This window comes from Anarhichas minor, unplaced genomic scaffold (genome assembly GCF_050575085.1).
Source record: "Anarhichas minor isolate MPS153535 unplaced genomic scaffold, ASM5057508v1 ptg000021l, whole genome shotgun sequence".
Classification (NCBI taxonomy): domain Eukaryota; kingdom Metazoa; phylum Chordata; class Actinopteri; order Perciformes; family Anarhichadidae; genus Anarhichas; species Anarhichas minor.
The window spans coordinates 1630001-1646261 of NW_027466467.1; the positions used below are offsets into that span (position 1 = coordinate 1630001).

Below are 16261 nucleotides of genomic sequence, written 5' to 3' on the forward strand. Positions count from 1 at the left end.
CCTCCCTACACCTCCTCTGTCCTCCCTACACCTCCTCTGTCCTCCCTACACCTCCTCTCTCCTCCCTACACCTCCTCTCTCCTCTCTACACCTCCTCTCTCCTCCCTACACCTCCTCTCTCCTCTCTACACCTCCTCTCTCCTCTCTACACCTCCTCTCTCCTCCCTACACCTCCTCTCTACATGTCTCTTCATTCACACTGTCAGAATCTGGCGCCTACATTGCCCACAATGCACCTCTGACAGCTCTGTGTTTGTATAGCTGGCTAATGTAGCTGCAGCAGAGACGAGCAGCGAGCTACAGAGGTCTCACTTCTGTTCAGCTCCACTCCTCCAGATTATTTTTCTACCTTTAGAACTTGTCGTCTTTAACGGACTCAAGTGACTCCACACGATACTTTAAAACATCTGGAATCCCTCTGATGTGCGATCACTCACATGCGTGGAGAGAGAAGTGCTTGCGCTCCGAGGACCCAGCGTTGGCGGCGGCGGCGGCGGAAGGGATCACAGGGGCCACGGGGGCCACGTTCGACCCCAGGGACCCGATCACCGGACGGGCGGTGGAGGTGACGGAGGTGGAGGTAACGGCGGCCGTGGAGCCGGAGGAGTCCCCCCCCCCCCTCTCCTAACAGGTGCTGGATGGAGTGGAGCTGGAAACAGGGGTCAGAGAGCAGCACGGAGGACGCCCGAGATATCCTGAGGAAGAAGAAGAAGAGAGAGGGCTGTCATTTTAAACACCAGAAGAAGAAGAAGAGAGAGGGCTGTCATTTTAAACACCAGAAGAAGAAGAGTTAAGCAACACAAACACGAGGCTGGATCAGATCAGTTCCGATACTAATTACTGATCATTGATCCCTCTGTTTGATTATAGCAGCTGGTACTACAGCTGTAAACTACATTTTACAGATTACATGTGAACACATCATGATAACGTTATAAATTACCTTCAGCCAGTACTCATGTTCACTGAGCAGAGCCTGAAGGCATCATAATGTAACTGAAGTGAACCTCCGTTGGTTAGCCGTTTGCGGTGCTGCTAACGTTACTAGCTCTCCTCTGATTGGTTGTTTACAATGTGACATGATCAGAGATCAGAAACACATCAATGATGTCATGGTCACAGGTTTTGGGGGATTTTGATGCACATCTATTTGTGCTGTTACGGTACTCGAAGCGGCCCAAAAAAAAAAGGTTGAAGAAAGACTTGCATTACATCAATAAAGTATTAATAATTATTAATAATGTAAAATTAAAAGTACAGAAGAGTTTTGGAGAAAATTAAAGGGAAAGTCGGCTCAATTTACATTTTAAAACATTGATTTGAAGCGTCATGATCTTCTTTCCTTCAGAGGTTTGCTGAAATGTTCAGTGGAGTCCCGACGATGATCACGTCAGATTTGAAATTATTTTACTGGACAGTTTTGGAGGAAATAAAAAAATCACCAGAAAATACACTGGAACAGAAAATGTCTGGTTTAAACTCTCATAAGATCTTTTCCTTAAGAGGTTTTCTGTCATTTTCAATGGATTTACTGTGACGGTGATAAATCTGAATTATTGTTGTGATCTCGCTCCACACTAAATTAAGGAGTTCTTCCTCCAGTCCTCCTCTAGGATGCATTCAGATCAGCTCTCTGATTGGCCGGAGACACAGGAAGTGACTCGGCGTGAATGAGGTCAAACGCGGAAACAGAAACCGAAAACCCAAAAGTCAGACAGTCAGACAGGAAGATGTGACGTTTCAGTGAGTGAACGTGATGACAGCAGAGATCAGCAACACTAAACATCTCAACACTTTGGAGCTTTTTTTCCTGAAAGAAGAAGAAATCGAAGAAATCCTGTTTTCACACAATCAGAGAAAAACAAGATCTCACGCATCAGACGTGATGAGAACCTCATCTCCTATAAATCTGTCTCCTCTCGCCTCCCTACTCTCTACACCTTCCCTCCTCTCTCCCCATGTTCCCTCTCCTCCATCCTCCATTCTTCTCTCTTCCCTCCACCTTCCCCCTCTCCTCCGCCCTCCATCCTTTTCTTTTTCTTTTTTTCTCTCTCTCTCTCTCTCTCTCTCTCTCTCTCTCTCTCTCTCTCTCTCTCTCTCTCTCTCTCTCTCTCTCTCTCTCTCTCTCTCTCTCTCTCTCTCTCTCTCTCTCTCTCTCTCTCTCTCTTCCCCCCCCCCTGCGGCACCACTCAATCTAACTCCTGAGCATCCATCTTTTATTGCGGGCCTTTCCACAGACCTACTCCCTCTCTCTCTACTCTCACTTTTGTCTCCTCTCATGACTGATACTGTTCTCTCTCTCTCTCTCTCTCTCTCCCCCTTTCTCTCTCTCTCTCTTACTATTTCTTGACTCTTCAGAGCACCGAGCTGCAGCGATGAAGGAGGTGATGTCGTGGTGTCTTAGGTGGACACACCGATTCCTTCTGACCTCCTCCTCAATACTTTGTCACTTTTTAACCCCTACATTCATCTGACAGCTGTTGTTACAAGTTAACTCACAGATTTGTATTTTACATTAAAAAAAAAAAGATAATTTAGTTTATAATGTAGATTAAACTTGACAGATTGAAAAAAATCTACGCTTGTGAATAAAACAAGTCGCTGAAACAATACTTGACGACGTCCTGAATGATGTTTCTTCGTATATTAATATCTTTTACCAGTATGATGGTGAACTGTATATGTGAGGAGGGATGATTGACAGGTGCTATAGCGAGAGAAACAAAGAGGGGCGGGGCTTAGAAAAACAGTGATAGCTAGCTCTTCTTTTATTTGAAATCATTCCGTCAAGAGTTTGTAATCTGTCGCCACCAAAGCTCGACTGAGTCCAGTCAGTCTCTGCATGTCTGAGAGGTATTTCATCCTTTCAGCTCGGAGAAGGTCCTCTTTACAAATAGATGTTTTGGTTTTATGGACTGGAAAACAAATTAAACAGTATTTGAAAAATTGACTAAATAGAAGTTAGAATAATTTAATTCTTCTTATTTTGGAGGCATCTCTGTTAACATAATCATTATTAAAGGAGAGAGTGAAACATGAAGACAACAGGTGGCTTGTGACCAGCAGATATCTGCGACCGATAGGTCATCCCTGTCCGTCACAGGAGGAGCCGGTGAGGAAACACCGGTGACATTTCCCACCGAAATCCACTCTGACCTTTTCACTACAGCGGCCGTGACACTTCACGCCGAGAGAGACTCTTCGTCCCGTCTTCACGCGCTCCTCCTCTACCTCGGGAGAAAACATCTTGTGATAGAATCCATTGATAAGAAGAAGTCAGAGTGAGTCACAGCGAACGCGCTGCGAAATGTCACCGGCTGTGTTTTTGAGTCCATTGTGTTCCGTTTTTAATTACAAACCAACAAAAGGGCAAAATGTTCGATTGACGCGGCTCATTAGACGCCGAGCAAAGCGGGGAAAATGACTCCAGCGTGAATGAATGGTACAAAAAGAAAGAAAGAAAGAAAGAAATATGGACACTTGAATAAACGACGGGACATGTCTGACTAAAAAAAACATTCTCTGTTTAACCGCATGACGGATTAAATGTCAAAGACTTGTAAAAAACACGTTGACATTAAACCTATTCTGACATTCTGGACCTCGTCTCCCAAAAGACAAAGTGAAATCATCTTATGAACCTTTTAAAAAAGAAGAAGTGTGTGTGTGTGTGTGTGTGTGTATGTGTATGTGTAGAGGAGTGAGAGTGTGTGTGTGTGTGTGTAGAGGAGTGAGAGTCTGTGTGTAGAGAGGAGAGTGTGTGTGTGTGTGTGTGTGTGTGTGTGTGTGTGTGTGTGTGTAAAGGAGAGAGTGTGTATGTGTAGAGAGGAGAGTGTGTGTGTTTGATGTCCTAATATGTTAATAACTGGATCCCTATAGTGTGTGTCAGCATAGAGGTATTGAGGTTTTCTATTTAAAGTGAAAGTGTGTGTGTTATCTTAATCCCCTGTGACAGGAGACCAGCATGAAAAGCACAAGAACTGAAGACAGCTCCTAACACACACACACACACACACACACACACACACACACACACACACACACACACACACACACACACACACACACACACACACACACACACACACACACACACACACACACACACACACACACACACACACTCCAGTCGCCGGTGCAGCAGGTGATCAACAGTTTACTGATTGATAGATCTTTCATGATGCGTCACTGTGCTGAGTCAGCACGATGAACGACGTCAATGGCTAGTTCAACTCAGGCGGCAACATCCGGTTCTGCCGAGTGAAGCCGATGCATAAGTGTCCTAAAGCTGCATTCTCTCTAGTGTCCACCAGGGGGCGACTCCTCTGGTTGTATAGAAGTCTATGAGAAAATGACTCTACTTCTCTCTTGATTTATTACCTCAGTAAACATTGTAAACATGAGTTTATGGTCTCAATCTCTAGTTTCAAGTCTAGTTTCAAGTTTCAAGCATGATGTTCATTTTGTAAATTATGCTTTAGGGCGGGGCTTACTGTGATTGACAGGTCTCTACCAGATACGTATACAGTGTCTCTACGTCACTCTTCCAAATATGGTCACTTTAGTTCATTGATTGCAAAAAAAACATGCCGACGGCTGACATCCAAGATGGCGACGGCCATATCGCTGAAACGTGTGCCAATGGATTTTCTGATTGCCAGAAATAAAAACAAGTTCTAACACGCCGACGAGGTTGTTGTGCACAAAATAACCAAAATATATTGCAGGTATTTATATAAAAGACATTGATCGTGTTTCCATCAATGTATTTTAATCACAGTTTTGTAAACGTTTTTATTGCTACATTTCAAAGGTTTGCTTGAAATTTGCTCGCCAATTGAATGAAAACACAACTGAAAATTGGAAAAAAAAGAAATGCAACTACATACTGTGTATATATATATATATATATATATATATATATATATATATATATATTTTGCATACAGCCATTCCAGCTTTGCCACCAAGAATTTAAATAAATTCCACCTGCTTGTGATGAGCTGACTCAGAGACTACTTCCTGTATCTTTAACTGCCTCACGAAAGGTTCCGTAAAGGTTATAAAGAATAATTATGCAAATGAGGCACGGCGAGACATTTGAACGCACAAGAAGCTAGAAAATACTCTTATTAAAAACACTCAGTTTAAACCTGCATGTTTGAGCCAGTAATGCAAAGAGATATTAAATAAAAGGCTAAACTTTTACTTTAAAAAGACAATGAATATGTCAAAATATCATGTTCATTCCTTAATGTGTGAAACAGCTCACCATCTATTAAGCAATAGACCACTAAACATGGATAATATTTAGAAACAAGCTTGTCACCAGTTTACAATATTCTTCTCTGACAGGTTGAAAGTTCTAAATTGGAAGAAATGCTCAGAATTAATAATTTGGCGAGTAAAACCAAGAACAACTGTCCTCAAACTGTGCACACCTCCACTACTGAGAAATGACGCAGAAGTGCCCAAAACTGCACTTCCTCAAATGGCCACTTGAGGCTCTAAAAGCGAGTCGATCCCCGTAGACCTCTATGTTAAAATGTCCAACTTTAAAACAGAAATAAACATGTTGACATGCTGGTCCAAAAGAAAGTGATAGATGGATAAAACCAGACTAAACAGAGGGGAAATAAGTACTGCAGAGTGAAGTCGATGCTTCATGTCTTAAAGCTGCATTCTCTCTAGTGTCCACCAGGGGGCGACTCCTCTGGTTGTATAGAAGTCTATGAGGAAATGACTACTTCTCTCTTGATTTATTTCCTCAGTAAACGTTGTAAACATGAGTTTATGGTCTCAATCTCTAGTTTCAAGTCTTCTTCAATACAGCATGATGTTCATTTAGTACATTATGGTCCATTTAGAGTCAAATAGACCATAAAGCAGGGGATGCTTTAGGGCGGGGCTACACAGTGATTGACAGGTCTCTACCAGACTATACGGCGTCTCTACGTCACTTTTCAGTCCAAATATCGTCACTTCCTGTTTATTGGTTGCAAAAGATGGCGACGGCAAAAACACCCTACTCGAAGCTTCAAAACTGCAGTCCACAAACCAATGGGTGACGTTAGTATTATCATGAATACAGAGGTAAGAATGATGTGTTGCACCTTTAGTCATGTCAATAAAACACACACCTGCAACCACGTGTAAAAAAAACAACAATTTAGATGCACAAGCATGTAAAGTTTGTTTGTTTTTTTCAAATAAATGTCAGTCTGCGTTGAAGTTTATTCACATTTAGATAGTAATGTTTGCAGAGATCTGGTTTCCCCCAGAATCCCCCTCACACTGTAGCAGCATAAGCCTCGGGTGGAGAGAGAGAGAGAGAGACAGACAGAGATAAAGAGAGAGAGAGAGACAGAGAGAGAGAGAGAGAGACAGAGAGAGAGTGAGAGAGAGAGAGAGAGAGAGAGAGAGAGAGACGTGGTGATAAAAACAACAACGTGAGAGCCTGAAACAGAAATAGACAAGAAAAGAGCAGTAAAAAGAGGAGGAAGGTGCTGAGTAAATGTGTGTGTGGTGGTGTGGGGGGGGGGTTAAACTATAATGGAGGAGAGGAAGAGGAGGAGGAGGAGGAGGAGGAGGAGCTGGGAAAGCACCAGAGGAGGCAGACACACAGCTCACAGTCACAGCGAGTGGTGAGGAGACGGGAAGCAGCTCACAGCTCGACCTCCAGCACACTCACATCTGGACTCACATGTGTGTATATATACACATATATACACACACACACACATCTGGAGAGGAATAACGTCTCTCCTTCTATCCGTTTCCTTCTTTTTTCTGAGCCTCGGAGAAGAGAAAGAAGAGCTCCCAGCTGCATGTTTCACAGATTTCTCTTCTGCATACAAAATCTATCATCCACCCACTGCTGAAGAAAAAAAAACACGTCTCTGCACGGATCAGCCGGAGGAGAAAGACAGTCAGAGTGTGTGTGTGTGTGAGTGTGAGTGAGTGTGAGCTTTAAGTGGCTGCGAGTGAAGAGAAGTGAAGCGAAGTGGACGCGATGCTGACTTCTTTGAAAATCTGATCTCGCGACTCGGGGCGTGTGCTGTGGGCGGCAGACAGCTGGGGTCCGTGATTCACAAAAAAACAAGAAGAAGAAAAAAAACAGACTTGGCGTAGAAAAAACAAAGAGACTGAGACGAACAACTGAGATGAAAAAAGGCTCCTCTTCTGTTTGGAGAATACAAAAAACATCACCGGGTCTGTTTACGTTCTATTTTTTGAAATAAGGAGGACGAGCCGAGGAGAAAGTCTTCAGGACCTAACGATCGGGAGAGGACTTCCTGTCCGTGTCGGAGGTACTGGAGGTGCAGCTATGGGCTAAACGGGTCTCCGAGGGGGAGCTGAACGCACAATGTTTTCTCCGACTGGAAATAAAAGGATTCTACAAGCACAACTCCTCCTTTTTTCTTCTACTGGATGAGTTTTTAAGCGACTGAACTTTGACTGCGTTCATTCAGAGTTTGTTTTCACCCTGCTGAGCACAAATCACACAACAGAAGGGATTTTGTTTGTTTACAGCGGGCGCACCTGGACCTCTCAAACTCTGTTTCCACCTCTCTTCATTTGATTATTTATTTATTTTAAAATCTTGTTTGCCCTCTCCAGATGGCCGCCACGCTGGCAGGTGGACGCAGATGCGATCGCCTCATTCAACATTAACCGGGTTTCACAAAAATAAAACGATCACGCCTGGAGCTGGAGGCGTTTATCACAGTGACTTTGTGTTTGTGCCCCGCAGCTTAAATGCAAATAAGCTTCCTCTCTTAAGACGTGTCTTGGAAACGATAAGAGACCGAGGGATTCGAACATTTACACCAGCATATCTGGCTGCAGTATAAGAGGCTTTAGCTCCATATGTAAAAGGACTGGAACAAGGTAGAGAAACATGAAAAACAAGTGCACACACTCTCATGTGTTAGTCTGGCAGGAGTCTGTCTATGTCAAATGTGAATTACTTGATGAAAATGAGAAGAATCAGAACAGCATGAAGGATGTGAAAAGCACGTTTGAAAGAGTTATAATACAGAGAAAACTATAAACAGATCTCTGCGCTGCTGATGCCCGCAGCCTGCTGGTGGCATCATGTTGTATGTTGCTGGGAGCGGTGGTTTTCCGCAGGGTGTAGTGGCACCAGCGGTTACAGCGGCATCGCCGTCGTGGTGGTCCGTTGTCGTCTTGTTAGTTTGTCTCCAGCTCCCCCAGCCGGGCCCGGTCCAGGCCACCGTCTGCCCGTCTCAGGGCTCCACCCAGCCGGGCAGATGCCTCTGCGCCTCGGACATCCTCAGCTGCACCGCCGTGGGTCTGGATCAGGTGCCCCGAGAGATGGCCGTCTCCGTCGTCACTCTGGATCTCAGCCACAACCGGATCGCGCAGTTGGAGGGGGGCAGCTTCGAAGGACTGAACCGATTGGAGACGTTACGGATAGCGCACAACCGGCTGACTGTTATTCAGCTTGGGGCATTTCGAAACGCCTCTGGGACGCTGCTCCAACACCTGGACCTGTCGTCCAATCAGCTTCGTGTTTTGGAGCAGCATTACTTCCTGGATCTGACCGGGTTGAAGGAGCTGCTTCTGTTCAACAACCGTATTGCCCACGTGGAGAGCAGAGCCCTGGCTGGACTGGGCAGCCTCCGCAAGGCCTACCTCAGTCATAACCGCCTCACAGACTTCCCCTTCTTTTCCATCCAAGAGCACAGCCACCCTCACCTTACCATGCTGGACCTGTCCTCAAACCGCCTGTCCAAACTACCCCTGGAGGACATAACAAACTTACCCATCTCAATGCAGAGAGGACTCTACCTTCACAACAACTCCCTGGTCTGTGAGTGCTCCATGTACGGACTGTTCAGGCACTGGGACCAGAGAGGATTTGCCTCGGTGACTGACTTCCGACAGGAGTACACCTGTCTGGTCTACGGGATACAGAGAGGTACCGTGCGCTTCTTCCAGCACGGCCGCTACTTTGAAAAATGCAACTTGACCGCGATGAGTCAGGGGCTGAAAGAGCAGAATAGCAGTGTTTCAGTGAAGGTGGGAAAGCCGATGCTGCTGCACTGTGTGAGCACTCTCATCGGACAGCGTGTGACCTTTCTCTGGGTGTCACCGAATCAGGAATACGTGGAACCTCCGGGGAACAACGGATCCTTAAAGATGTACACCAACGGCAGCTTGGAGATCGTGGCGGCTCGTGCGGAGGACTCCGGCATCTACTGGTGTATGTCTCTGGATCGGCAACAGCAGCGCAACGAGACGCAGGAGGTCAATGTGACCGTGGTGCTGCACAACGACGAGCTTCACGAGCCGTTCAACACCGGATTCACCACCTTGCTGGGCTGTGTGGTGAGCCTGGTGCTGGTCCTCATGTACCTCTTCCTGACGCCCTGCCGCTGCCCTCCCTGCCGCAAAGTTCCGACCCCGGCGACCCCGAGCCAAGGGAAGGAGGCTGGAGCAGGGAGTGCCCAGTCCTCCATCCTCACCCCAACCCCGCCGGCGACCACTGAGGGCCCGGGCCGCAAGGTCAGTACCAACAAGCATGTGGTCTTTCTGGAGCCGATCAGAGAGCAGCAGAACGGCAGAGTCAGGGCAGGGACAGGAGGACACTTGGGTCCAGGTTTACTACTAGGGGCAGAGCAGCACTCAAAGCTCCACAACCAGTCGCAACAGAGGGCGGGGGAGGCGGACCCCATCATGTCCATGTTCTCAGACACTCCGATCACGTTGCAATAGCAGAGAGAGAGCGACAGACAGCATCATCACCTCTCACTCACTTCCCCCTCTGCTTCTTCACCACCTCCCACTGCCCCTAGAACCAGACCACCCCCCCCACTGCCCCTAGAACTAGACCACCTGCCACTGACCATAGAACTAGACCACCTGCCACTGACTTAAGCACCAGACCACCTCCCACTGCCCCCAGCACCGGACCACCCCCCGCGCACCCAGAACCAGACCACTTCCCACTGGCCCTAGAACCGGATCACCTCCCCCTACACCCAGAACCGGACCACCTCCCTTTACCCCCAGCACCGGATCACCTTCCACTGCACCCCAGCACCGGACCTGAGCAAACCGGTAATCCATACTGACTTTCAAAATGTATCTTTTCTTTACAACAGCCTGATAAAAACAGAACAAGTTGAAGAGATTGAATACTGTCAACCACATTTACATATATATATATTGTTGTTTGCCCAAAGTCTTGCCTACTAGGCCCTACAGACAGCCATCAACCAATGCACTGTGATGGGACGGGCTCAGGCAGACTGAGAGGGTAGGGACGGTGCTCACGGAGAAGTTACAGGAAAGAGAGGACAAAGACGCAGGAGAGGAAAGTAAAAAAAAATAAAAATCTTGCAGGATTTAAAACCAAAAATAGAAAGATCATGAACTCGGGATACTGCCTCGTAGTCTGAGCGAGGAAACTGTGTTTGAGATGAAGTTTAAAGGACGTCAGGGATGTTTTTCCTGCCACAACGATGGAGCATGGACTGCTGCTGTCCCTTTAAGCACGGCTTGTACCTTTAATAAACATTTGCTGCAGATGCCTTCTTGTCTCGTACAGAGACAGAGAAAATAAAAAATATATCCTTTTTTAGAGCTTTTTAGTGTTTCCTTTTGTAGTCAGTTGATGAGAGCCAAACCAACCTGCGTAGTGTAGCTCTGTCACAATGTGAAACGTTTTAGAGTAGACAAGCTAGAGAAGAAGAAGAGGATCTTTTATCAAGTAAAAATAGAAACAGTTTTAAAGGATAAGGTTTGAACTCCTTCCCCTATCCATCCTTCCTCCTCCTCTCCCTTGGAACTTGATTACCGTCATCATCAGTCAGAACGAAGTTCGGGAAATCAAAAGGGAAATAAATAAATGAAATGCATCAGCTGAAATTATTTATGCTGCAGAAGAAGAATCATTGTTTTGTTGAGTTGGAGACAGGAGGACTTCTTCAGGCTCTTCTTTTTATTTCACTCTGTCTGAGACTATAAATGTCGAAATGAATCGCTGACAAAGCAAAGATTCGCCGCTGTGTGGTGAATACACAGCAGGACTGACGGGACAATCAGGGCGGACATGTTTGTTGTTTTTTTATTGTCTTCTTCACTGTATTCACTGCATCTGCCCCCTCCTCACACTGACCCCCCTCTCTCCCACCTGTCTTTACCTGTGTGTTAATAAACCTCTGTATCTGGACTGTCCAGGTGAACGCATGCCTTCTTATTGTTACTGGGATGTGACAGTGTAAAGAGTCGAGTGTGTGAGTGAGTGTGTGTGTGCGCATGTGTGTACAGCCACAATCTTTACACATTCAGCCTCGACCAGGTGAATAAACTCGGCCGACAATTGACCCTTTGCCAAGTCCCGCCCCTCAAATGCAGACTGACCAATCATAGCGTAGCATCATACAGCTCTGACCAGGGTCCAATAACGATCCACCTCTGCTCCGTAGACTCTTATCAGTGGTTTCAGATGTTCTTCATGTTCAGGCTGGTTTAGTGGATGTGGAGCTCGTCATGTTAAACGTTGTGTGATCGTGATACTCGTTACCCGGAGAGGTTGAAGGAGATAAACGTTTCGTTTCTACCTACAAACCTGTGGAGCTAACATTAGCAGAGTACGTTAGCATGTCATTAACTAGCGTTAGCACTGCTATGCTACATGCTGCTTTCACTTTACAGGAACAGTGTTGTTCCTTAATGTTCATTGTCTTCTCAATAGCTTTAGCTCGATCTTTAGCTTCTATCTTTATCTTTTTGACATGTTTTCACTGAATCAGTTTGACATCCTGATACACATATAGACCCTTCTGTCTGCTTCTCTTTTTGAGTATTCAAGGAGTGCAGTTAGTGACAGTGTGGGCTTGACTGGCGTTGCAGCAGTGGGCGGGGCTTAGCGAAGGGTCAAATCTACACATTCAACAACAACTTGACAGATTCTGCAGAAAAATGATCAAATATGATTTAGTTTCTGTGACATCTGGATGAAGCAATGAGAATTTAAGATGCCGTCACAGTTTAGACCGACAATATATATTCATGTTACAACAGTTAGTTGTTATAGTTAATATTTCATTCAAATTTAAACATTTACTGTTAATTCTGTTAATTAAACTGAATCTGCATCTTCAAAATTAATTTTGTCCCTTGATTGTATTTATTTATCCACTAAATAATGTTTTATGTCCAACACTTCATTCTGCATAATAATTACATTACTTTTGATACTATTATAGTTAATATACGTGCTTTCTTTATATAAGAGAGACAGTTGGAGCGCAAAGAAGAACATGAAGTCAGAATATTGTTTGTGATAAATACAGAGCAGCAGATCATCATTGTAGGAAAAAGATGAATAAAAATGGATAAATCACATGTTTGCTCAATAACATCAACACCTCCCTGTTTGGTCGTTTTACTGCCATCATCACCACCTTCACTTCTCTCATCATCACCACCATCATCATCATCACCATCATCATGATGCACCAATGTCCTCTTCACCGTGAGAGAATCATGAAGCTAGAAGTCAATTGTTCCGCCTCATTTAAAGCCCCATTTTTGATTTGTTGGTTGAGTTGATCCGAGAAGCTGCATGTATGAAAGACAACTTATTCAACACCGAATCTGGAAACCATGGAAGTTATTTACATTCTTCAATAATAAGACTCAGCCTTTGTGTACTTCTGGTAACAGAACGTTAAGAGTCACAGAGCAACAACAGCGTCGCTTTTCAGTCAGACAATTTGTCACCAGCTCAAATCTCTGCCTGTCCTCTCACGCATCAGAGCACGAGAGAGAGAGATGTATGTGTGTGTGTGTGTGTGTGAGAGAGTGAGAGCATTAACAAAGGAAAAAACTGCAGGCAAGTGACTCTAAACGCTACAAAATGAGGGATTTGGTCAAGAGCAGGAAGACCCATATACTGTATGTATGTATATATATATATATATATATACACACATCTATATTTGTGTGTGTGTGTGTGTGTGTGTGTGTGTGTGTTAAAGGAGTATACTAGGATGTGAAACGGGCTGTGAGACTGGAGGAAATGTGTTTATTAGCTGCTGTAATTGAGTCTGAATAAAGAACGGGAGGATAAAAACAGACGAGGAGCTCTGAGGACAAAACGAATCTTTACAAACACTAAATCCGACTTTATTTGACTTTAAACTGGTTCAGATACAGCGAGGCGGTCGATCTCACACGCTCATTAAAAGTCTTCTAAACTAAATCAGACGGAACACGTTCAGGAGAATGAATGCGTTTAAACAAAACAAAAAAAACAGCTGATTTCTCCACAAAACATGCCAACATTTGCCCCGACATATGCAAATGTATTACATCACGTCTAACCATCGACTTTACATGAGTGCATAACCTCTAAAATTCACCTCATGTTCACCTTTAAATATCCAAACTATTCCCGTCTTTCTGTCTCATAAATTGACTAAATCAAGCATCATTACTGCTCTGATATTGTGTATCATTAAACTGGAGCCTTTACATAAAAGCATACTTTATTAACACAAAAAATAGTCGTCACACACACACACACACACACACACACACACACACACACACACACACACACACACACACACACACACACACACACACACACACACACACACACACACACACACACACACACACACACACACACACACACACCTCATTAATCTCCCCGGGTTATTTCCTGTTTCATTCACGCCATTATTCAAATCAACACGGTATCACTTAACATCAGAAACGATCCTCAGCGGCCATAAATAACCGCTGGAAACCACTGATCGTTATGCAGATCCTGAAGAATGGGCCATTATTCTAAAGTCGACGAGCCCACTCAGGGGTTCGATGGCGGAGGGGAGATTTGAAACACGGAGGAGGTGAAAGTCACATCCTGGAGGTATTTTTCACACTTTATTAAAAAGGCTCCACTCACATCAGTCACATTATTTACTGCAGAGAAGAAGAAAAAAAACTCCGGAGATTTACACCTGAGAACTCCTCTGCTGATGGTTCCTTAAATTCATAATAATAGATAAGAGATGAGTCAGCATATTAGTAATGGAGCCAGTTTGACTACATGGAAACAAATTGTTGTAGCCGTGTAGTTTCCAGATTTGTGGACCGACGTAATGAAGCCTCGAGTTGGGCGAATTCGCCGTGGCCATCTTGGCTTTTTTGCAACCAATGAACAGGAAGTGACCATATCTGGACTGAGGAGTGACGTAGAGACGCCGTATACGTCTCTGGTAGAGACCTGTCAATCAAAGTAAGCCCCGCCCTAAAGAATCCCCTGCTTTATGGTCTGTTTGACTCTAAATGGACCATAATGTACTAAATGAACATCATGCTGTATTGAAGAAGACTTGAAACTAGAGATTGAGACCATGAACTCATGTTTACAATGTTTACTGAGGTAATAAATCAAGAGAGAAGTAGAGTCATTTTCTCATAGACTTCTATACAACCAGAGGAGTCGCCCCCTGGTGGACATTAGAGAGAATGCAGCTTTAACACATGAAGCTTTGGCGCCTGAAATGAAAGCTTGTTTCCATCCACTACAGTTATGCGATTGTTAGGAGAGAATTTAGAAAACTTGATAGAAATAGTAGACTTCTCTTTGTTTCATGTATTAATGTGAGGAAGGTCACATCAGATCTGATGAGGAGAATGTTTTAATCTGTCGCTGTTTTTCATCTCTTCAGCGGAGCCGTCACGTGCTTCATGTACGTCATTTGTACGATAAATCGCATTTTGGCTTTAATTGAACTTTTCCTCAGACGAGCAGTGTTTCATCGTGATCAGTAACACTAACAATTACATCAACAGTGTGATCAAATCAAATATCTGCATGTAAATGTAGAGTTTTTTTTAACTCAGACGAGTTTAAAAACTTTTTTGAGATATGTCAAGATTTGTGGGGAATTTTAGGAGTTTCCACTCAGGTTTTTATAGTGTGCAGATTGAAAATGCTTGTAAAAACATGTGGATGGACACGTTCCTAATGAGTCATCAACAGGGTGGTTCTTATATTCCTGAACACTGACCCTCTCTTATCTACATTCATATAGAGATATTTGATTCCACTGTCGATGTGATTCTCTTTCTTCTACCACCCTAGAGGGTCACTGATGATCATGATGAAACAGTGCGAGTGGTTTGTGGATATTAGATCTCAGAGGAATATCTGTGACTTTGTGAACCCAACAAGGCGACCTTCAGGTCGGCTGTGAGGTGGGAAAGTAAACTCGGTTGAACTTCCTCTTTTTACATCTTTCACACGTCACTTCTTCCTGTGGACAGCGGAGGTCAACACTATGACGTCCTGGACTATCCTCCCCAGTGCCTCAGCTGAAAGGGTTAATGTGTGTGTGTGTGTGGGGGGGGGTAAACGGGATGTTCTCACTGATGATGCACTTAAGTGAAATGGAGGGCAGAGCATCCATTAAATATGTAAGAGGTCTTTCCTCGTCAACATCTGGGTTGAGCTTGTAAAAGGACAGAGAACACAACTCTGTCATCGCAGATGAGATGCGGGGAAAAATATACTTCCCGTTCGAGTTAAAGTTAACAGAGGAACGACGAAAAATCATGTCACACGGTAAACTATATTCGTCAAAACATGCTGAGGTTCCATTACAAACTATCATCTCTGATCGCCTTTGCACACCAGAGACGAGACGTAAATACGGTAAATTCATTTCACGTTCAAAGCTTTCACAACAAGGATCCATTGTGGACAGACTTGTTTATGAGCTGGATCGTTTTTGATTAATGTTTGATTAAAGACTATTTACTGGTGACATGTCCTGAGGACCGGTCTTAAACTGGTACCAGTTCCAGTATTGTTCAGAACCGTCATTTGAACGTTAGTGTACCTTCAGTTAGCCTTCTGTATGAGCTCATGTTAGACAGCTGATTCGACTCCAACAGAAGAGGAAGAGTCGACTTTCTACTGAGAAAGTAAAATACAGATTTATACGTCCGTGTGCTGAATGTTCCAACTCTTTGAGTTTTGTTTTCCTTTAAAAATCACAGAAACATAAGATAAATACTTGGACTGCTGGTTTACACGAGTGTGAAGGAGACGGAAGTCAGAGGAAGATAAAAGGAACAAAAACAGGAGCGAGTGTTTGTGCTGAGCGGCGGGAAACAGTCATTGTTGGCCATGTCCTGTAAATAAAGCGGCTTGGTATCAGAACACAGTGTAAATCTGTAACGTGTCTTACAGGACGCATTTGATCTCGGT

The 16261-nt window shown here is 44.3% G+C and overlaps 2 protein-coding genes across 2 annotated transcripts in view; one reads left to right on the plus strand and one right to left on the minus strand.

Moving 5' to 3' along the window:
• Positions 1-16261, minus strand: part of rnf123 (ring finger protein 123) — a 105659-nt gene that overhangs the window by 31091 nt on the left and 58307 nt on the right. Inside the window, 3 exon segments of the mRNA XM_076096003.1 lie at positions 438-462; positions 555-596; positions 599-695. Of these exon segments, the coding sequence (XP_075952118.1) occupies positions 438-462; positions 555-596; positions 599-695 (164 nt within the window).
• Positions 8098-9741, plus strand: amigo3 (adhesion molecule with Ig-like domain 3). The gene has a single exon (XM_076095999.1). The coding sequence runs from the start codon at positions 8098-8100 to the stop codon at positions 9739-9741; it is 1644 nt and encodes a 547-aa protein (XP_075952114.1).